Source organism: Haematobia irritans, chromosome 1 (genome assembly GCF_050003625.1).
Source record: "Haematobia irritans isolate KBUSLIRL chromosome 1, ASM5000362v1, whole genome shotgun sequence".
In the NCBI taxonomy this organism is placed as follows: Eukaryota; Metazoa; Arthropoda; class Insecta; order Diptera; family Muscidae; genus Haematobia; species Haematobia irritans.
In genome coordinates, this window is record NC_134397.1 from 206351148 (window position 1) to 206376441 (window position 25294).

At 31.8% G+C, this 25294-nt stretch overlaps 1 protein-coding gene across 1 annotated transcript; it reads left to right on the forward strand.

The window, feature by feature from the left end:
• The first annotated feature begins 4010 nt into the window (after positions 1 to 4010).
• LOC142219421 (uncharacterized) lies at positions 4011 to 14234 on the forward strand. Its single transcript, XM_075288413.1, has 2 exons — positions 4011 to 4206; positions 13740 to 14234. Exons 1-2 carry the CDS (start codon positions 4204 to 4206, stop codon positions 14154 to 14156), a joined length of 420 nt encoding a protein of 139 aa, XP_075144528.1. The 5' UTR covers positions 4011 to 4203; the 3' UTR covers positions 14157 to 14234.
• Positions 14235 to 25294: the final 11060 nt, after the last annotated feature.

A 25294-nucleotide genomic window follows, 5' to 3' on the forward strand; every position in this document is an offset into this window, starting at 1 on the left:
TGTCAATCAAAAGTACATTTTCAGCTGACTTCTTTTTTTACAATTTGCCACTTTCGTACAAGTGAAACAATTTCTTGGCTCTTTTCAGTCTAACTTTTTTTGCATTGATGAGCTCTTGTACTTTTTGAAAAAGTGCAAATTTGCAAATCATTTTTTAATATGTGTTGTATCGATTCTTGCGATATGCTCAGCTTAAAGCAAGTTTTCTACCAATACGACGTAGATTTCCATCAAATCTGGCCATCAGTTTTCGCATCCGATGTTGACGAAATAAGTGCGGATTTTTGAAGCCATTATCTTGACACCCCTGAACCTTAGACAAAATTTACTTTCAAAAAAAAAAGATTTTCCTATACAACACTAAATTTTAATCTCAAAACACTTGTCGTTATAGAAATATCAATAAACCACCTTAGAATACACAATGTGGTGGCAATATTTACGGTATATTTTCGCCGGTAATGTTTTTGTGGTTTTTTCGCGTGATTTAAATTTTAAGTGGTGTTTAGGTTTCATTCTTTGTCCAATGAAAGGTTTTTTAGCTTAAGAAACAGCATTTGTTTAAGCGAAAGTAAATATTGAATTAGCATTTATGTACTTTCGATATTCATTCGATGGCTATATTCATTATGCGAAAGCTTTAATCTTCTCGTCAACTATAGGTATGTCTCAGAAAGAGAAAAGAATTTCTTGAGAATTCCACTCACAATAATTGCGTCGCGTGTTCGAAATTATCAATTACCCTACATGAACTATGTGGAGAATACCTAATGGATTGTTACAATGCTAACCAGTTTGCTTGCTATTAAATGATCGTTGATCAGTATCGATTTACTCGTGTCAATTACAATCACAACTTGTGAAACGACGAATACCTTTTGGCCTTGAGCTTAATTAAAGAGCGACATTATGCCGTTGACCAATACCTTAATAAAGATTTGTTACAGCTAACCGAATCAAAGAGAATTTTGAAAATAAAAACAAGTATATACGGCCGTAAGTTCGGCCAGGCCGAAGCTTATGTACCCTCCACCATGGATTGCGTAGAAACTTCTACTGAAGACTGTCATCCACAATCGAATTACTTGGGTTGCGTAACTTTTGCCGATGACAAGGTATCTTAAAACTTCCTAATACCGTAATATATACCACGTAGTCCATACGTGTTATATATTAAACTTAAAATGGCCGATTAAATACGTATATAATTAAGTTTGACAAAATTTTCTATAGAAATAAAATTTTGACAAAATAAAATTTTGACATTTTCTATAGAAGTAAAATTTGGACAAAATTTTCTATAGAAATACGATTTTAACAAAATTTTCTATAGAAATAACATTTTGACAAAATTTTCTATGGCAATAAAATTTTTCCAAACTTTTCAAGATTTAAAATTTTGACAACATTCTCTATAGGATTAAAATTTTGACAACATTTTCTATAGAAATAAAATTTTGACAAAATTTTCTATAGAAATAAAATTTTGCTAGATTATTTTTGCTCGAGTGGCAAGCATGATTATGAACCGATATGGACCAATTTTTGTGTAATTGGGGATCGGCTATATATAACTATAGACCGATATGGACCAATTTTGGCATGGTTATTAGCGGCCATATATTAACACCACGTTGCAAGTTTCAACAGGATCGGATGAATTTTGCTCGTCCAAGTGGCTCCGGAGTTCAAATCTGGGGATCGGTTTATATGTGGGCTATATATAATTATGGACCGATGTGGACCAATTTTTGCATGGTTATTAGAGACCATATACTAACACCATGTACCAAATTTCAGCCGGATCGGATGAAATTTGCTTCTCTTATAGCAATCGCAAACCAAATTTGGGGGTCCGTTTATATGGGGGCTATACGTAAAAGTGGACCGATATGGACCAATTTTTGCGTGATTGTTAGAGACCATATACTAACACCATGTACCAAATTTCAGCCGGATCGGATGAAATTTGCTTCTCTTAGAGCAATCGCAAGCCAAATTTGGGTGTCCCTTTATATGGGGGCTATACGTAAAAGTGGACCGATATGGACCAATTTTTGCATGGTTGTTAGAGACCATATACTAACACCATGTACCAAATTTCAACCGGATCGGATGAAATGTGCTTCTCTATATACGTAAAAGTAAAAGTAGACCGATATGGCCCATTTGCAATACCATCCGACCTACATCAATAAGAACTACTTGTGCCAAGTTTCAAGTCGATAGCTTGTTTCGTTCGGAAGTTAGCGTGATTTCAACAGACGGACGGACGGACATACTCAGATCGACTCAGAATTTCACCACGACCCAGAATATATATACTTTATGGGGTCTTAGAGCAATATTTGAATGTGTTACAAACCGAATGACAAAGTATAACAAGTAAATATATGGAAGGTATAACAAGTAAATATATCCGGACTGGACTTTATCATTCAGTCCAGTCAGCTTCAGCTACACTAAAAAAAAAAAACTATTTACTTTACTTTCGAGATTAAAGCACCGGGAATCACATGGATACACGGTCGAAAGTTCGACCTCCACCATGGATTTAATCTCCAGGTGGATTGCATACAAAGTTCTACTTAAATCGATAAATTTACAAAATAAAATACCTAAACAATGTTTTCTTAATTCAGCCGTAAGTTCGGCCAGGCCGAATCTTAAATACCCACAACATGAATGAAATGTAATAGATTCCTTTGAAAACTCTTCGTCGTACCGGGTTACTTGATAATATATAGAATTTCAGCTCGCTTAATTGTGGTTCTGAAAAACCTTGGTTCTGAATCTGAATCGGGTTACATTAGAACCTTGACCGATACACATTTTTCGGCTCATCTATTTGTGGTCGCAAAATACCTCTAGATTCCAAATTTCAGGCAAGTCGGATTGAAAATACGGTTTCTAGAAACCCAAGAAGTAAAATCGAGAGATCGGTCTATATACCAAAACATGGACCGATATTCACAATTTTCAGAATTTGTGGTAAAATACCTCTAGATTACTGATTTCATGCAAATCTGATAGAAAGACGGTTTCCAAAAGCCCAAGACCCTAAATCGGGCGGTCGGTTTATATGGGGGCTATATCAAAACCGTTCTAGCCCATCTTCGAATTTGAACTGACTGCAAATAAAAAACTAATCAAATTGCAGGACGATAGCGCCATTATTGAAAGCTGTAGCGTGATTACAACAGACAGGCAGACGGACATTGTTATATCGTCTTCTCCCTGATCAAGAATATATATACAACTAGCGTAACCCGGGCCGCTTCGCTGCGCCTTTCGAAGAGTATTTGTAGGAACAGCGTAGTTGTAGTACATTTAACTAACGTAAGAGCTAAATTTTGTTTAGTGCTCTGAAGGTTCCATTAATTTTTTTAGTGTCTAATCTTTAAGTCAGCGTTTTTGGCAGCTTAGCTATTTTTGCAGTTCAGATTTCGTATCTTAAAATGTATTATACATATTATCTATTGTTAAATCAAGTCACAGGTTTATGATGATACTTGATTATCATGCATTTTCCAAGCCTGTTTTTAAGTGAAACAAAAAAAATGCAATGGAATTCAAATATTGGGTCAATTATGCAATTTTCGTCTAGTTGAATTGTAAAACTTTTGCAAATAATTCAAAAATGACCCAAATATGAAAGATGTAATATTTATTTACATTAACATATTTACATTTATCATTTTTTCCGTATCCATAACCATCGAAATCGAATCGTTGAAAAATGTCTGGTTTTGTTTGTAATAAAGACATTTTGTGTAATTTTCGCATTAATATTTTATGAGTCCATTTAATTTATTGATTTTATTTCACCTTTTCAGTATTCATATTTCATTGTTATATTGCTTTTGTTTTTTATTTTCTTTCTTTATTTGAATTTTTTTTCTAATTTAGCTACATCTGTTTTGATGGTTTGTTTAGTGTCCATTGGGTCGATGTTTATAAAATTTTGTTTTGGCTCATTTGTCACCTCATCACAACGATTGGATGGCGATTCAGCGCAAATGAAGTTATTGTGTTAGACTTTACGCAGACTCAGTTGGCTGATGGTCTTCGCTGTGAACGTTGTTAAACGACTCATTGTAATCCGCTAGTTTTATTATATTTTTTCGTTTCGTTTGTGTAGATATTCTTAAAATTTATTTGAAAATTTTCGTGTGTCGGGAATTTAAAATTTAACAAAAAAAAATGGTAATTAAATCAATGAAAGTGTTTTTTGGTAAAAGTGAATTTTTTAATTATGAATATCAATCGGCCTTATAAAAAAATAAAATGCATTTTAAAGATTAATATAAATTTGTTCTATAATGTTAACATGGAAAGTTAAGATAAAATCAATTGTTCATTGAAACTCGGTAGTGGCAAGTGATCCAAAAAAATCGAATTGACAGATTAAAAAAATACACAATACGAAAAGGGTTTCACGGGTTTTACTCATACGAAACAAAGGAAGAAAAAAGTTTGTTTTAATTTAATTTACACTGTGAAGAAAGTTTTGCATGATTCCTGGTGATCATTTTCAAAGAGCAAAATATATCAAAATATGTTACTTCGGTTGAAACATGACTTCACTTAAGAATTTTTTTTATGATTCTGAGCCTAAGAAGCAGCATTTTGAGGGGAGCTGTTCTATTATAAACTTAGATTTGATAATATTAAAATTGTGATAGAGATCACATTTACCGAATTATTCATTTTAGCAATATATTAAAAAACCTACTTACGAGCAAATAAAATTTAAGCCGATAGCTTTAGTTGTTTTAGTTTATTGTAATTTTTAATTATAATAAATATGCAAATGAATAAATAAAATAAAATTAAATAACAAATAAACTTAACTTTAAAAACCGTTGTAACAATTGACTTAAAAATGTTTTTCTTTATACACTCAAAAAAAGTGAACCCCTTTATGGCACAAAAGCTAATTTAATTATATTTTAGTTCATGGAATTATTATGTTGTGAGAAAGCTTTTTTTTATACCCTGCGCCACACTGTGGAATAGGGTATTATAAGTTAGTGCATGGTGTCTTTGGCAAAAATGTTCAGGGTGGGCTCCTGAGTCGATATAGCCATGTCCGTCTGTCCGTGAACACATTTTTGTAATCAAAGTCTAGGTCGCAGTTTTAGTCCAATCGACTTCAAATTTGGCACAAGTATGTGTTTTTACTCAGAATAGAACCCTATTGATTTTGAGAAATCGGTTCAGATTTAGATATAGCTCCCATATAAATCTTTCGCCCGATATGGACTAATACGGTCCCAGAAGCCAGAGTTTTACCCCAATTTGGTTGAAATTTTGCACTAGGAGTACAATTAATAGTGTAGTCAAGTGTGCCAAATTTTATTGAAATCGGTTCAGATTTAGATATAGCTCCCATATATATCTTTCGCCCGATATGGACTAATACGGTCCCAGAATCCAGAGTTTTACCCCAATTTGGTTGAAATTTTGCCCTAGAAGTACAATTAGTAGTGTAGTCAAGTGTGCAAAATTTTATTTAAATCGGTTCAGATTTAGATATAGCTCCCATATATATCGTTCGCCCGATTTACACTCATATGACCACAGTGGCCAATCTTTTACTCCGATTTAATTGAAATTTTGCACAGGGAGTAGAATTGGCATTGTAGCTATGCGTGCCAAATTTGGTTGAAATCGGTTCAGATTTAGATAGCTCCCATATATAGCTTTCGCCCGATTTACACTCATATGACCACAGAGGCCAATTTTTTGCTCCGATTTAGTTGAAATTTTGCACAGGGAGTATAATTAGCAATGTAGCTATGCGTGCCAAATTTGGTTGAAATCGGTTCAGATTTAGATATAGCTCCCATATAAAGTTTTGAGAAAGGTTTCTACCGCAACAAAAATTTTGACGAAATTTTCTATAGAAATAAAATTTTGACAAAATTTTCTATAGCAATAAATTTTTGACAAAATTTTCTATAGAAATAAAATTTTGACGAAATTTTCTATAGAAATAACATTTTGACAAAATTATCTATAGTAATAAAATTTTAACGAAATTTTCTATAAAAAATGAAATTTTGCAAAAAATTTCTTAAAAATAAAATTTTGCAAGAATTTACTATAGAAAAAATGGCCAAAACTGTTCTATAGAAATAAAATTTTGAAAGCATTTTCTATAGAAATAAAAATGTGCAAAATTTTTCTACTGATATAAAGTTTTGAGAAAGGTTTCCACCACAATAAAATTTTGACGAAATTTTCTATAGAGATGAAATTTTGACAAAATTTTCTATAGCAATAAATTTTTGACAAAATTTTCCATAGAAATAGAATTTTAACAAAATTTGCTATAGCAATAAAATTTTGGCAAAATTTTCTATAGAAATAAAATTTTGACAAAATTTTCTGTAGAAATAAAATTTGACGAAATTTTCTATAGAAATAAAATTTTGACAAAATTTTCTATAGCACTAAATTTTTGACAACATTTTCTATAGAAATAGAATTTTAACAAAATTTTCTATAGAAATAACATTTTGCAAAATTTTCTATAGAAATAAAATTTTGACAAAATTGTCTATAGAAATAAAATTTGACGAAATTTTCTATATGAATAAAATTTAACAAAATTTTCTATAGAAATAAAATTTGACAAAATTTTCTATAGAAATAAAATTTTGACCAAATTTTCTATAGAAATAAAATACCGTCATTTTTGGCGCAAAAATCGGCATTTGCTATTTTGTGAGTAAAAAACTGACAGCGCTGACCACGTGGCTCATCTCAAACCAACATGCGACCTTGTTGAAACAAAATTAACCAATTTTTGACAATTGTCATCAAAGGATAATATCAGCTGTACAATCTCGCACTTTGATTTCGCTAATATCACAGACCGAGAGTGACAAAAACCAACAAAAATATTATAGGCTGAAATTGCATTTGAACAAACATACCTCCCTAAAAATATAATGGAATCTTTAACTTCCTTAACGTATCAGAAAATCCGGTAAAATAAGGCGTTCTATGATCGAAATCCTAAGAGCACGAGAAGTAAAATCGGAGAACTTTACCTCTTTTACGGACATTTGGATCATAGGTACGCCTCATATCCCATCAAATTAAATTGGAATATCGGTGTATATGGAGGCTATGCCAAAATATCGACCAAAACACACCATACGTTTTTGTGGACTACCTCTCGGGAGATCGTCCAAAAATGGACCGATACACACTGTATTTGGCACACCTATATGTGGACCCAAAATACATATACACCCTCAAAAAAAATCGCTTCTGTAACATATTTTGCTGCAAGCATATATATTTTCAGGATTGGTTCAAACAAAATATTGTTTGTATTGTTCAAATATACATGTTTGATCTAAGGGCATACACTGGTAGTAAAAATTTTAATGAAATTTTCTTTGTGTAGATATATTTTTAAGGCGCCAATTGGTTACTTCGATTATTTTACTTGCAGCATACTCTCAAGGTCTCTCTTTCTAAACACATATATGTTTATAGGCTATTTCCAAATTAATATATGTTTGCATCTAAGCATAATATATTTACAAACATTTTATGTCCCAAACATAATAGGTTTTAACATATTAACATATATGTCCCAAACTTGTTTATGAACATTATTTGCTTGTACTTAAAAATATTGTGTTAAAAAATTTGAGTTCCAAACATATAATTTTTACACCGAAATATACGAAAAATAGTCTTTTTCGTCCGTGTAGATTTCTATTTCTAGAAGTCAATTGGGGATATATATCAATACGGAGGCGTTATGGACCTACGGATATTTCCAATTTCAGACAAATCGGATAAAAAAATACAGTGTATAGATGGTGAATAAAGCAAATTGTCGATGGTCGGTTTATATGGGAGCTATATGAAAACCGGGACCGGTATAGTCCACCTTCGAAATTGACCTGCTTACAAGCAACAAAAAAGAATATGTGCTAAATTTCAGAAGGATAGCTTCATTATTGAAGACAGTGGCGTGATTATAACCAACAGAAAGACGGAGATACTGATATCGTAAGATCATCTTAGAATTTCTCCCTAATCATAAACGGAATTACAAACTTATTATAACCGCACCAATGGCATTCAGTTTAGCAATACCTCTATAATTTCCAACATTAAACCTACTGTTAATGGTCCGATGTCAGAACGATAACAGTACTCGTGCCATGATAGCTTGTTAAGTTCGGATGTTAGAGTTATTGGTTCGGAAGACGGACGGAGATTCCTAGATCGACTTAGTATTTCATCACGGTCCAGAATATATATACTTTATGGGGTCTGAGACCAATATTTCTATAAGTACCGAATAACAAAGTTAGTATACCACCCATCCTATGATGGGTGTTCTAGAAATATTCGAGACTTTCGGTCGAAATCAAATTCTTCCGAAAATTCTTCATCAAAATATATAGTTAAAAATAATATCTTTTTAAGTGTAATAATATATTATTTTAGATCACGTGTCTAAAATTGGATTTTTTGTATAGGCTTATTTGATTGATATGGTAATTGTATATGTATTAATATTAATGTTATTACATACGATTAATTTTGAAGATTTGTACTCCGTCAAGGTTATAATAAATTTACGCCACTACCCCGCCACTAATATAATTTTTCAAATGATTAATGTATGACAGAGTTTATGCAAATACAGGCAGAAAGAAGCGCGTGCGGTAAAAGAAACTTCTCTTTTTTCTTTTTGGCAGTGAATATTTTAATTAGGGAAGTAGAGACCAATCAGTTAGACTAATGGTCAAACGTCATATATATGCAAACCCTAAACATTTTTGGGGTCGTCACCCCTAAACTTCGAGGAGGAATGTATCTATCTTCCAGCATTGAAACAAAAAGAAAAAGAGTTTCGATTTTTTTTGTCATGGCTCAAAACTGTTTGATAATAACCAAACCCAAGTATTGTTTTATTATAACGTCACTCATTAAATTAATATAACAAATAGCATTAAACATTTTGAGACGCTTGTATTAATAATTAATTAACTTTGTGTCAGTAGTTCATCCCAAACCACAAGTAGTTTTGAAGACTATGTAACATCCAAATATAAGAAATTCCATAGAATATTATGATGCAGTTCACATGGATTTAATCATAATTTGAAATAAAACAAAAAACGCTGTTAGAAAAATTCGTGAGCATGCAGAGATATTTAAAAAGCATGACGCTAACGAACGATACCATCTTCTATGCGAAAATGAAAATGAGAGTAAGCTGAATAATAAAAAAGATAAAATTTAATGGTAGTTTTCCTCTGATTTTGACCTAACCTAGGTCAACCGTTTTTACTGTATAGTGGCTAAACTTATATAGGTCTGCTGAGAAACTATCCATATTAAGCGGGTTATCTTTTATATTTCGAGATTGGACAACCCTATAGAGAAAAAAATTTCCGCTAAATTTAACTTATTTTTATTGGAAAAAAATTATTTGCTTGTAGTTAAATTTTATTATTTTTTATCGAAATTTTCCACGGCTTAATGAAATCTTACTTTTTTAAGTATGTCTCAAAAATTTTATGAACTAAACGTGAGTATAAAGTTCAATGACCGTACACATAAGATCAATATGAACTAAAACAAATGAAAATCTTCCTACGATTCCCAATAATAGTAAGAATGAACTACTGTATGGTTAAAATGATCATGATTTGGCGCCAATGATTTTCTTATTTACTTTTAGTTAATTTTTTCTTCTATGAGATGATGTAATTTCGTGAACTGCAGTTAAAAAGTACAACAGGGCATTAAAATTTCCTGGTTTTAACAACGCTTTGTGGAAATCTCAAAATGTGGAGTAAAATTTAGTTCAATTTTCGTGCGTGGTAGTTCATTCTTCCTATAAACCAGTTCACTTTTTTCGGTGCAGTGTTGGAATCTGCCTACTGACAGATCCATCGTAAAGCTTCAGTATCAGTACCCAGAATCTTTTGACACATGAGCGTCATTTGTGTTGTTAATAGCAACTTAAAAGACTCATCTTTCCAAAAAAAAAATGAAATTAAATCGTGAACATATTCGTGGGATTATTTTTTACAACCGTCGGTGTGGATCGACTAAATAACTGTGCATCAATGAGCTTAATTCAGTTCTTGGCTATGAAGATCCGCCAAGGAGCAGTGTTTATCGATGATATGGTGAAATCAACCGAGGTCATAGTTCACTCCAAGACTGGTTTGTATGACCTAACACTAGGTTTTTTTTCCCGGACTTTTTCCATTCCCGGGAAAGGGGGACATTTTGTCGAATTTCCCGGGATCCCGGTCAAAGGGAAACCCGCTTCGATGTGCCATATATTTTGACGTTTGAATAAATTAGAAATCGCATAAACCTACGGTTATAAGGCGCTGTCTGGACAACTAACAATGTATATTATGTTAATCTCTTATATCAGCCATATATACTATATATATACTAAAGATATTTTGTACTACACAAAATACAAAAAAAAAACGTTTACAATGTTTATAATGGACAGTCTCTTTCGATAAAGTCGGATTTTTTACATTAAAATTGTATGGAATGGAAGAAACTTATTTTGATGTCACCATCATAAAACAGAGCCTCTATATTTTACTATATGCAAATTTTCGGTCAATATTCCCAAAAAGAATACACCATCTATATTTGAAATTAAAGTAACTACCATGATAAATGTTGCCTGGTGGTTAAATTGTAAGGGCCGATGTTGATTTTGAATAAAACACAACTATTTAGGAAATTATTGTAGTTTTATTTTATTGTGATATATTGGTATTACTCAATTATGTATGGAACAAAATATCGGCCAAATGGGCGCCGCGACATCGGTGGCACACCTTCATCCGATGGTCCAAATTTTCGATGACGGTTCTATGCCGTTAATGTGCCGAATTATCTCATCCTTTAGCTCTTGAATTGTTGCTGGCTTTTCGACGTACACCTTTTCTTTCAAATAACCCCAAAGAAAAAAGTCCAACGGTGTCAAATCACATGATCTTGGCGGCCAATTGACATCGCCATTACGTGAGATAACACGGCTATTGAATTTGTTGCGCAAAAGAGCCATTGTTTCGTTAGCTGTGTGGCAAGTTGCACCGTCCTACTGAAACCACATATCGTCCACATCCATATCTTCCAATTCGGGTCATAAAAAGTTCGTTATCATCTCACGATAGCGAACACCGTTCACAGTAACTGCCTGACCGGCCTCATTTTGGAAAAAATACGGACCGATGATGCCGCCAGCCCATAAACCGCACCAAACAGTCACTCTTTATGGGTGCATTGGTTTTTCGACAATCACTTTTGGATTCTCATTCGCCCAAATGCGGCAATTCTGTTTATTGACGAATCCACTGAGGTGAAAATGTGCCTCATCACTGAAGATGATTTTCTTCGAAAATTGATCATCCACTGTTGCCATTTCTTGGAAACATTCTGCCCATTCACGACGTTTGGAATGGTCAAGAGGCTTTAGTTCTTGAGCCAATTGCACCTTGTAAGCGTGTAAATGCAAGTCTTTATGCATAATATTCATCAACGACGAGCGTGAGAGGTGCAATTGTTGGGCACGACGACGAGTTGAGGTGGACGGCTCTTCAGCCACACTATCGCGAACAGCGGCAATATTTTCTGCAGTACGAGCTGTACGAGCATGCACTGGTGTTCTCACATCTTCTACAGACCCTGTTTACTCGAATTTTTCCACGATTTTTGCGATTGTACGCACATTTGGACGATCAAATTGACCAAAAAATCACGAAGTGCACGATATGCATTTTGATTTGAACGCCCATTTTCATAATAAGTCTGGATAACTTTAACACGTTGTTGGATTGTGTATCTCTCCATGGTTCAAATTGAGTAAGTCTGAAATGTCAAATAAAATTCGGAAAAAAACTTGGCGTTTAGGTGTGGTTCACATTCAACATCGGCCCTTACAATTTAACAAGGAAGAGCAACCATCTTTTAAACAATTGGGAGGTCGTTAGAACCTGGGCTAGAACCCACGACTGTATGTCAGACAAAGCAACTATTACTACTTGGTACATTATTTAAATAGGAAGTTTATTATATATTAACAAAAATACCGAAAACAATTAAATTAAATTATTTTGTGTATTCTAGTATACTTAGGCTTAATTATACCCCATTCACATTAGACGGGATTTAAAATCCCGTATTTACCCCATGGTACTAAAAATAATCAAAACAAAAAATATTTGTAGTATTTATCTCTCTATTTTATATATAATAATGTAAAGAAAAATTTCCGGGAATTAAGTGCAGGAATTCCCGGGAAAGCGGGAACGAAAACATAGCGAATTCCCGGGAATTCCCGGGATCCCGTTCCCGAAAAAAAACCCTACCTAACACGAAAATCTAAATTTTTAAAGATATTGGATTTCTAAAAAATTTTCTCAAAAATTTAATTTCTGTCGAAAATTTTATTTCTATAGAAAAAATTTCTCAAAATTTATTTCTAAAGATAATTTTTTCAAAATTTTATTTTTATAGAAAATTTTCTTAAAATTTTATTTCTATAGAAAATGTTGCCAATTTTTTTTATAGAAGATTTAGTCAATATTTTATTTCTATAGAAAATTTTGTCAAAATGTTATTTCTTTAGAAAATTTTGTCAAAATTTTATTTCTTTAGAAAATTTTGTCAAAATTCTATTTTTATAGAAAACATTGCCAAAATTTTATTCCTCTAGAAAATTTTTCTCGAAATTTTATTTCTATAGGAAATTTTATCAAAATTTTATTTCTATAGAAAATATTGTACAAATTTTATTTATATAGAACATTTTGTCAAAATTTTATTTCAATACAAATTTTGTAAAAATTTTATTTCTATAGAAAAATTTTTCAAAATTTTATTTCTATAGAAAATTTTGTCAAAATTTTATTTCTATAGAAAATTTTGTCAAAATTTTATTTTTATAGCAAATATTGTCAAAATTTTATTTCTTTAGGAAATTTTGTCAAAATTTTATTTCTATAGAAAATTTTGTCAAGATTTTATTTCTATAGGAAATTTTGTCAAAAATTTATTTCTATAGAAAATTTTGTCAAAATTTTATTTTTATAGCAAATATTGTCAAAATTTTATTTCTATAGATAATGTTTTCAAAACTTTATTTCTATAGGAAATTTTGTCAAAAATTTATTTCTATAGGAAATTTTGTCAAAAATTTATTTCTATAGAAAATTTTGTCAAAATTTTACTTCTATAGAAAATTTTTCTCGAAATTTTATTTCTATAGAAAATTTCGTTAAAAATTTTATTTCTATAGAAAATGTTGTCAACATTTTTTTTTCTATAGACAATTTTGTAAAAATTTTATTTCTATAGAAAATTTTGTAAAAATTATATTTCTATAGAAAATTTTCTTAAAATTATATTTCTATAGAAAATTTTCTTAAAATTTTATTTGTATAGAGAATTTTCTCAAAATTTTATTAAATTGTATTCCTATAGAAATTTTATTTCTATAGAAAATTTTGTCAAAATTTTATTTATATAAAGAACATTTTGTCAAAATTTAATTTCTGTAGACAAAAGCGTTTCGGCAATTGGTTCAATGGGGAATCTTGTGAACAACAATAAAGCGATTTTCGTTGATTAATGTTTGTTGTTGTTCTCTAATCTCGAAATATATAAAAGCCAAAATTTTCATTAATTTCTAAAATTTTTTTCTCTCATTCCAGAATACAAACAATTCCTACATCATTATCTTCACATTCTTATGTCTAGGACCACTGACAATGGCCGCTGTATTACCCTTATTCGCAGCTAATGATTTTTATCCAGCCACACCAAACGATATAATTCCCATACAACCAATATTGGTATATCCAAAATCAAGAAATGTCTCACCCTATCAAGGACGAAATCTCTTGAGCGATAACGACATTATCTATGTTAAACTACTAAATCACAAAGGCTACAGACCGAGAAATATTCAACATCACGATAATGACTTTAGGGAATTGCAAATGAAGGATATTTTCTATGTCAAAGCTGTGACAAATGGTCAATTTAGTACTAATCGCCTAAAAGTGTATCGCTTGCCCGAGTTTTATGCAATAAATGTTTACAAAAAGGGCGATCAAATAGAGAAGTAGCAGACAATGTAATAGACTGTCCCTTATAATTTGTAAGATAATCATCGTAATTATTATTAAATCATGAGAACTCATGAATATTTATTTGTTCTTTTTTTTTTTGCTAAGATTTGAAATAATTTATTCATAAGGTAAAAAAACGTTTGTGTGTTTTTGTATGGCTAACCTGATGTGGGTCGACTAAGGTGGGTAAGTAGTATTATGGGTGGCAAGTAGATGAATTTTTATATTTTTATCGGAAATTCGCTATCGGATTTTTATGTGTATGTCCGGTATTAAAATAGCATTATCAGTGAAAATATTCATTTTTTATGGTTACATTTCTTGTTTCTAGTTGATATCATTGACCTTTTAATTTTGTTTTTATACTGACAAAATATTGACCTAATATTAAAGATAAATATTAAGATAATCAATTTACACAATATTTAATATTAAGTAAAATACTTTTAATGAAAAGAACGTTCATAATCGCTGCTTTAAATTTGCGTCGTTCCATTAAATTCCGCATGTCTATCAAATAATAAAGCTTCGTATATAGTCAACACTAAATTTATTAATAAGTCCTAAAAAACTATGTGTTACACAGAAACAAATTTCGCGAAAATTGTTCCAATAAAAGCCTTGAAAGAAAATTATAGGTTTATTTTAGAAAATGTTAAATAAGATACTTTACTAATTTCAACATGTCACAAATAAGTTTATAATTTTTGTCTAATTGAAGAAAATTTCATATTTTGAAGGACACAATTTAGGGAAAATTTACTCATTTCAAAAATCTTTGAACGCATTTCATTTCATGGAAATGTATGTACATAGGTTTTTGATATTTGCACAGGAGGAAGTGAAAAAGTCAATTCCAAGCGGGGATGATTATTATACCCTCCACCATAGGATGGGGTATATTAACTTTGTCATTCCGTTTGTAACACATCGAAATATTGCTCTAAGACCCCATAAAGTATATATATTCTGGGTCGTGGTGAAATTCTGAGTCGATCTGAGCATGTCCGTCCGTCCGTCCGTCTGTTGAAATCACGCTAACTTCCGAACGAAACAAGCTATCGACTTGAAACTTGGCACAAGTAGTTGTTATTGATGTAGGTCGAATGGTATTGCATATGGGTCAATCGGTCCACTTTTACGTATAGCCCCCATATAAACGGACCCCCAAATTTGGCTTGCAGACCCTCTAAGACAAGCAAATTTCATCCGATCCGGCTGAAATTTGGTACATGGTGTTAGTATATAGTCTCTAACAACCATGCAAAAATTGGTTCACATCGATCTAAAATTATATATAGCCCCCATATAAACCGACCCCCCAATTTGGCTTTCGGAGCCTCTAAGAGAAGCAAATTTCATCCGATCCGGCTGAAATTTGGTACATGGTGTTAGTATATGGTCTTTGATAACCACGCAAAAATTTGTCCACATCGGTCCATAATTATATATAGCCCCCATATAAACCGATCCCCCAATTTGGCTTTCGGAGCCTCTAAGAGAAGCAAATTTCATCCGATCCGGCTGAAATTTGGTACATGGTGTTAGTATATGGTCTTTGATAACCACGCAAAAATTGGTCCACATCGGTCCATAATTATATATAGCCCCCATTTAAAGCGATCCCCAGATTTGGCTTGCGGAGCCTTTAAGAGAAGAAAATTTCATCCGATCCGGCTGAAATTTGGTACATGGTGTTAGTATATGGTCTCTAACAACTATCCAAAAATAGGTCCACATCGGTCAATAATTATATATAGCCCTCATATAAACCGATCCCCCGATTTGGCTTGCAGAGCCTCTAAGAGAAGAAAATTTCATCCCATCCGGCTGAAATTGGAAAAATGGAACATGGTGTTAGTATATGGTCTCTAATGACCATGCAAAAATTGGTCCACATCGGTGCATAATTATATATAGTCCCCATATAAACCGATCACCAGATTTGAACTCCGGAGCTTCTTGGAAGACCAAAATTCATCTGATTCAGTTAATATTTGGTTCGTGGTATTAATATATGGCCTCAAACACCCATGTAAAAATTGGTCGAAATCGGTCCATATATATAGCCTCCATATAAACCGATCCCCAGATTTAACCTACGGAGCCCCTTGGAAGAGCAAAATTCATCCGATTCGCTTGAAATTTGGTACGTGATGTTAGTATATGGTATCCAACAACCATGCACGAATTGGTTCATATCAGTTCATAATTATATATAACCCCCATATAAACCGATCCCCAGATTTGACCTCCGGTGCCTTTTGGAGAAGCAAAATTCATCCGATCTGGTTGAAATTTGGTACGTGGTGGTAGTATATGATATTTAACAGCCATGTCAAAAGTGGTCCATATCAGTCCATAATCATATATAGCCCCCATATAAACCGATCCCGAGATTTGGTTTTGGAGCCTCTTGGAGGAGCAAATTTCATCCGAGTCAGTTGAAATTTGGTACATTGTGCTAGTATATGGCCGTTAACAACCATGCCTAACTAGGTCCACATCGGTCTATAGTTATATATAGCCCTCAGATAAATCGATCCCCAATCACACAAAAATTGGTCCATATCAAGTTCATAATTGTATATAGCCCCCATATAAGCGACCCCCATATTTCAACTCTGGCTCCCTACGTACCGTGCAAAAATCCATATCGATTCGTAATTATTTGTAGACTTACCTACACATACCTTTTTTGTCTAATATATACCACGTATGGACTAACTCACAATTTAGTAAACGATTTAAGATACCACAACCCAAGTAATTCGATTGTAGGAGTTTCTACGCTATCCATGGGGGAGGGTACATAATAGAGGTGTGCACGTGACACGAAATTGTCGTGACTCACGAAAATGTTCGTGACTCACGCGTGAGTCACGCTCATGGCAACGGCGTGAGTGTGCGTGATTAACAAACCAAAATGTCGTGCGTGAGCGTGAGTCAAGAAAATATTATTTTCGTGAGTGTGCGTGAGGAAAGATTTACGCTCACGAAAATAATCCCGCTCACCAACAGAAAACGCTTAAGAGTTAAATTCATTTACAATTTAAGGACAACTGGGATGTTAAGAGTGTAATAACGGTCTCGATTTTAATAATGCTCATGTTTTCAGACACGTTGCTAAGGTAAATAACTCAAAAAATTGTTCGTGAGTCACGACATTTTCCGTGAGTCACGATATTTTTCGTGAGTCACGGTATTTTCGTGCGTGAGTGTGCGTGAGTACAAATTTTCTTTTCGTGAGTGTGCGTGAGTAAAATATTACTCACGTGCACACCTCTAGTACATAAGATTCGGCCTGGCCGAACTTACGGCCATATAAATATACTAGTTTTTTATTATTTTTTGTTTACTTTTTTATTGATTTTCTATAATTTTTTTGCGAAATTTAATTGCCCAAAACATAAATGAGCACTTAAAACGGCCTAATTCCGTACTTTCTAAGACTTGCCCAAAAGGATTGTATCGGAAGTGAAAAAAATCGTTAGGGGATGCCGGGATGCGCTTTAAAAGTAATGTTTGTGGAACAACTTCCAATTTTATAAGTCCATGAAGTAAAATAAAGTTAAATTGGCTTTAGTGAAGCAGAGGATCCATTTTTTTTGAGTGTATGGTACCTTTGTTTTAAAGATCTTTAGGTCGGAACCAATGCCAAATCCTTAAGAGAAGGTCAACATCTTTGAATCCAAGTAAACCTTTTTTTGGGTGTAATGTGCTAAAAATTAGGTCCCAAAAACATCTAGTTAAGATGGTACTATTTTCGTTTGCGACATTTACGTCGAACATTGTTAAGATAAAAATGTTATAGGTCTATAAAATATTCTAGTCAGAATATTTTACTATTTTAATATTTTACTTCCTCGCTCTATCTTTCAGTCCCAAAGACGTTTCTCTCCGCAAGTACATACACCCAGAGAAGGAATATGATCACCTCAAATATGTTTTAATAGCAAAATGTTATATTTGGGTGGTGACCATTTAACATGGTTTTCGAAACCATGTTCTTGTCTAGGAAATCATGTATCTGATTTCGGCAAGCTGGTTATATTTGACGAGAAAATAACATTTTAGTGACAAACATGTTACATGGTCACCATAGAAAAATAACATTTTGCTCTTGAAACATGTTTGAGGTGATAATATTTCTTCGCTGCGTGTACACTAACCCGAGATGGAATTGAAAAGATTTTCATAAGTTCATTGAACTATTATTGTCTAAAAATAAATATACAACAATTTTAAAAATAATTTTAAATAATCACATATAATATTCAAATTATATTATGGGAATTGCAACAGGAAATTAGAAATGATCAATAACCAAACATTTTCAAATTTCAAACAAACACAAATTACACAATTATCTCATCACGAAATACTAACGAAAATGCCTAATGAATACAATCGAAAATTCGAAATAAAAGTTTCCTTGAAATAGATTTTACTGTAATCAAAGAACGTTCTAATTTACTAATGTCACACCGGACTAGAAGAAGGTGGGGAGGCATTTAATTAATACACCATTAATATTATATAGCCATTTGTGAGGCTAGATATAAAGAAACATAGATTTAAATCGGCTTAAAGTGTTCTTTAAAGTAACTAAGGTACATACATAGCTACAAAACTATTGATGGCATATGATTTTTGGTAGACGAAGAAGAAGACCAACGGCCAATACAAAATCAAACTCCACAATCGGTGTATTTCACGACAATCAATTTTGTCATTATTGCTCACCCTCCAAGCCATCAATAATAAGCAACGAAACCATTAGCTAGTCTTTAGAGACATTTGAAGTGGCTACTGTGTTTTACCACGCTGTGCCGTATTATGACCATCGATTTTTTTTTAAATCAACAAATACGAAGTATTCAGCATTGGAGTTTACTCAGCGATTTTGTGATGGATGAAAACCCCCACCAAGAAGATTATGATTGATAGTGATGTCTTCATTAGTAACCAATTACCAGATGTTTAAGTGGAGCCAAATTGCCACAACATTGAATTTGAATATAAAATCGTTGAGGAAAATTTACCATTCGTAGATAGATTTGAATGCGAACAAAACTGATTATTCACTATCCTTTAAGCGAGCTTAATCTTTTTACTTTTTACAATCGAGTTACTAACAAAAAATTTAAAATGTGCAGTTTGTGCAGTGTACTCCTCGAGAGAAATGTGTCCGGAAAAATACTGGCATCCAGATTTAAATGTGAAAGATAATTCCTTTATTTTCCTAACCTATTAAAACGGATATTGCAAACTGTGTTTGGGATTTCCCATATACGCGTACACTTTCATCCCATATACATCATTTGTTTATAGATATTTTTCTCTTTTTCAGTTCATTTAACTAACGTACACCCGATTTTCTCAAATATGGCCATATTGCCCTTATTTATTAAAAATTATACAAAATTTATTTTTGGATCAAAACAATGTGAATATTATATTCACATTGTATTTTATATACCACATATACATATATGAAATACTGAACTGAACATATACAAAAGCAATAGCTGGCATAAATATTCAAACTAGATATTTTTGAATAATAAATCCATAGAAAATAATTTATTAATTGCCCTAAAATGTAGATATTTATGCATTGAGTTAATTTTTATTACGTGCGAAATATTGTGTACAAACAAATATTATGAAGTATAAATAAATCAACGTTATTGCAAATGGTTTTAATAATGAACGAATTCAAATGAAATGAAATCAAATAGCTGTTTTCTATTACATAAATATTAAATAAACATTTAAATATTATAAATGGAACAATAGTAGACTGATGACCTTGCGAGAGTTGGTACATTTTTATAACCTCTACCGTACTAGCTATGTCGTTCGGTGGTCGTAGTGAAATCGCGGTTGCCACACGAGCCTAAAATAATCTACCAAAATATGGAAAAAAATTTACCAAAGAACTACCAAACAAAAAAATTTTATTTCTATAGATATTTTGTCAAACTTTTATTTCTATAGAAAACTTTTGTCAAAATTGTATTTTTACAGAAATTTTTGTCAAAATTTTATTTTTATAGAAAATTTTTTCATAATTTTTTGTTCTATAAAAAATTTTGTCAACATTTTATTTCTATAGCATTTTGTCAAAATTTTATTTCTATCGAAAATTTGGTCAAAATTTTATTCCCATAGACAATTTTCTCAAAATGTTATTTCTATACAAAATTTTGTAAAAATTTTATTTCTATAGAAAATTTGGCCAAATTTTATTTCTAAAGAAAATTTGGTCAAAATTTTATTTTTATAGAGAATTTGTCAAAATTTTATTTCGATAGAAAATTGTTTCACATTTTATTTCTATAGAAAATGTCGTCAACATTTTATTTCTATAGAAAATGTCGTCAAAATTATAGAAAATTTTCTCAAAATTTTATTTCTGCAAAAAATTTTGTCAAAATTTTATTTCTATAGAAAAAAAGTTTATTTCTATAGAAAATTTTGGCAAAATAATAAATTTGACAAACATTATTTTCCTCTGTTGGTTAAGCCATTCTTGTAGTTTAGTCAACGCAATGGTTTTAAGCTGAGATCAAAACAACAAATAAAATTTTAATTCCGTAGAACATTTTCTCAAAATTTTATTTCTATAGAAATTTAGTCAAAATTATAGCAAATTTTGTCAAAATTTTATTTCTACAAAAAATTTTGTCAAAATTTTATTTCTATACAAAATTTTGTCAAAATTTTATTTCTATAGAAAATTTTGTCAAAATTTTATTTCTATAGAAAATTTGTTCAAAATTATATTTTCATAGAAAATTTTCTGAAAATTTTATTTCTATAGAAAATTTTGTCAAAATGTTATTTCTATAGAAATTTTTCTCAAAATTTTATTTCTATAGAGAATTTTCCAAAATTTTATTTCTATAGGAAATTTGGTCAAAATTTTATTTCTATAGAAAATTTGGTAAAATTTTATCTCCATAGAAAATTTTCTCAAAATTTTATTTCTATAGAAAATTTTGTCAAAATTTTATTCTATAGAAAATTTTGTCAAAATTTTATTTCTATAGAAAATTTTCTCAAAATGTTATTTCTATAGAAAATTTTGTCAAAATTTTATTTCTATAGAAAATTTTCTCAAAATGTTATTTCTATACAAAATTTTGTCAAAATTTTATTTCTATAGAAAATTTGGTCAACATTTTATTTCTATAGAAAATTTTGTCAAATTTTTATTTCTATAAAAAATTTTGCCAAAATTTTATTTCTATAGAAAATTTTATCAAAATTTTATTTCTATAAATTTTTTTTTTCAAAATTTTATTTCTATAGAAATCTTTCTCAAAATTTTATTTCTATAGAGAATTTTTTAAAATTTTATTTCTAAAAAATTTTTATCAAAATTTTATTTCTTAAAAAATTTTATTAAAATTTTATTTCTATAGAAAATTTGGTCAAAATTTTATTTCTATAGAAAAATTGTGGGGTACCTCTTAGTTGGAGAGGCATAATTTGTAAAATCTATCAAAACATCAACAATTCTACCAATCTACCCAACAGAAAAAATCTACAATTTTTGATAGAATTCTACCAACTGTGAGTGAAATTTTGGTAGAATTCTACCAACCGTGAGTGAAATTCTAAATTGATCAACCATGTCCGTTCGTTCGTCGGTCTATAGAAATCACGCTAACTTACGAACCAATTGAGATATCTGCAAGGTTACAAGGTATAGATGTAGGGCGCATATATATCGATCCCTAGATCGACCTGACAGACCTGAAGGTTTCTTTTTACTTCAGGTGCCGTTCTGCCTCGGTACATGCTATCAGTTGCACCTTTAAGTGATTGCCGCAAATATGATACATATTTCGGTCCATATTTCGATATAGGCACCATACACACCGATCCCCAGATTTGATTTCTTAAACGTGCTAAATGCTTAGTTTTCACCCGATCCGCTTTAAATTCGTTACACGATGTCGGTATGTACCCTTAAGGTCCATAATTAGAAATAGGATTTAATTTCTTGAGCGTCTAGTGGCTTACTTTCCATTCAGTCTGCAATTTGATAATCCCTAAGAAAGCGACTTATCAATATCGGTCCTTAATTAACTGCCTGTTCGTGGCATTTTCGTTCGCCTCGAGACGAACGATTCGTCAAAAATCCCATATTGATATTTCGAAAACCAAAGTATGTGGAATCCTAATTGTTCGGTGTTCGATAGTAAATCATAAATAATGAGTTCATGACAAATTTCAGGATTTTCTAGCAAATGTATTTAAAGTTATTTTAGTTTCAATCTAGACGAACGATTCGTCTCGAGTCGGTTAAAACAGGAATATACCCAAAAAAATAATAATATTCATCATAAACTGACCAATGTTCCAATGGTTACCTTTTCCACTTGTAATCAAAAAACAGCTGTTAAATCCTCAAATCAACGAGATCTCGTTATATTGCATTTTTTTAACTTGAGGGCACTTCTGAGAATCCCCACCACGTCGAAAACAGTCGTATACGATATCCAAAACTCGTCGCAAAAGAGCCGTCACTATTGAGAAATTATACCACGCCAAGTTACTACAAAAAAGTATCGCATGAGTGCAATTATTAAGTGCCTTTTTAGATAAATTTAGAACGACGCCAATAAGAGCCCCTTTAAACTATTAAAAAAAGTGAATTTTAAGATAGTTGTAAAATAATCATTGTGGTCAAGTAAAACACGATTGATTTAACATTTATAAATTCTTATAAATATAACATTTATACGACAATCACCAAATTTCCAACTTCGAAGAAAAATGCTTTTAAAAGTATTTTATTGTTGCACATAGTGATTTTATTAAAAAAGTAAAGTAAATCAGAAAGGACTGATATAATTTAGCGCTTCACATCAAAACATCGACTTTTCAATTTTTTTTTATTTGAAGAAAAATTGACTTTTTGAAAAGGTCGAATTTTAAAGTCAATTTTGGTTGACATCAACGCGAAATATTCGATTTTCTGTGATTGAAATGGTATCTAATCCCACACTGAAAAAAAGCAACGATTTTGATTGGGGTATTGATTCCAAGCCAAAGAATCAGAGAATAGAAGTGATGAGAAATTTACGTCACAATTCTCTTTTAAATTTGAGTTTTGCGTACTTGATTCTAGGAACAAATTCGAATATATCAATTTGTTTTTCTTCATGTGCTATCAAAGTCCATTGGAAACGTCTGAACGACTACTTAAATTTCCAAAGTCAGACTCGACTACAACTGAAAATTATTATATGTTTCAAGTAAAAAACAACTTTAAAATAAAGTTTTAAAAAATATCTCCTATTTTTAAACGCTTTTTAGTTTTATAGTCGAGATGCAAAAAGTCAACAATATGTTATTAAAGACGATTTCATTAATTTTGAAATTTTTTTCAGAATTATTAAGGCCATTTTGACTTTAGTAAAACGAAATTTTCTTTCATGTTAGGATACCCAATTTAAGTCGAGTCACTTAACTATAAGGACAAACCGACTTCATTGAAAAGTTTATAGTCGTTTGGACCAGGGAAAATTTTTATTTTAGAGAAATACGTCTTCTATGCCAAGCAAAACTCGCATTCGTATTTTAAGCACATGAAATCTTTGGCCTCACGCCAATATTTTTTTCAGTGTGAAATCGGTATTAGCCTATATTTTAAGCTTTTTATCTTTAGTCACTGTACATAAACTATTGTGATAGAAAATTTAAATTTTAGGAAAAATTATAAATTTTACCAAATTTATGAAAATGGGCCAAAATGGGCCAAATTCCATTTGGTCCGACCATCGGACCAAATTTAAAAATTAGAAATCTTTTGGACCAATTTTGGTCCGATCGGACCAAAACGGCAACGCTGATTTCTCTATCTCATAACTGTCAAATGTAGTCTCTCTCCGGCTCTCTTTTGCTGGCGTTTTGGTGTAAACGACTTCCAGTAAAAATTTGTAATAATTATCAAAAATTATCGGGTTCTCGAACGGAGCTCATGTTTTCAGCACTTCTTTTTCGTTTTTATTTAAATAAATTATAATTAGCTAGTTGCGCTTGGCGTTTCTCAAAATATAAAATGGCTTTGTGACAATAGTGATGGTAAAATACCTTCATGTACATTTTGTACTTTCTGATACGCTTCCCCCATCACAGTTGGCGACTGTGTTAGTGTCACTTACGAGTCTGTGGTAGCGATGAGGATGAAATGGAACTTGGAAATGCTAGCAGGGATAGTACTGACCTTAACCCTTCGTTGCATGATTTAATTTTCGAATCGATAAACATTTTAATTAAATGTTAGTACCGTTTTATGTATATTTATGATAACATTTTATACCCTCCACCATAAGATGGGGGTATATTAACTTTGTCATTCCGTTTGTAACACATCGAAATATTGCTCTAAGACCCCATAAAGTATATATATTCTGGGTCGTGGTGAAATTCTTAGTCGATCTGAGCATGTCCGCCCGTCCGTCCGTCTGTTGAAATCACGTTAACTTCCGAACGAAACAAGCTATCGACTTCAAACTTGGCACAAGTAGTTGTTATTGATTGTAGGTCGGATGGTATTGCAAATGGGCCATATCGGTCCACTTTTACGTATAGCCCCCATATAAACGGACCCCCAAATTTGGCTTTCAGACCCTCTAAGAGAAGCAAGTTTCATATAAACCGATCCCCAGATTTGGCTTTCGGAGCCTCTAAGAAAAGCAAATTTCATCCGATCCGGCTGAAATTTGGTACATGGTGTGATGTTAGTATATGGTATCCATCAACCATGCAGGAATTGGTTCATATCAGTCCATAATTATATATATCCCCATATAAACCCATCCCGAGATTTGGCTTTGGAGCCACTTGGAGAAGCAAAATTAATCCGATCTGGTTGAAATTTGGTACGTGGTGTTAGTATATGATATTTAACAACCATGTCAAAAGTGGTCCATAATCATATATAGCCCCCATATAAACCGTTCCCGAGATTTATTTTGTAGCCTCTTGGAGGAGCAAATTTCATCCGAGTCAGTTGGTATTTTGTACATATGGCCGTTAACAACCATGCCTAACTAGGTCCATATGGGTCTATAGTTATATATAGCCCTAAGATAAATCGATCCCCAATCACA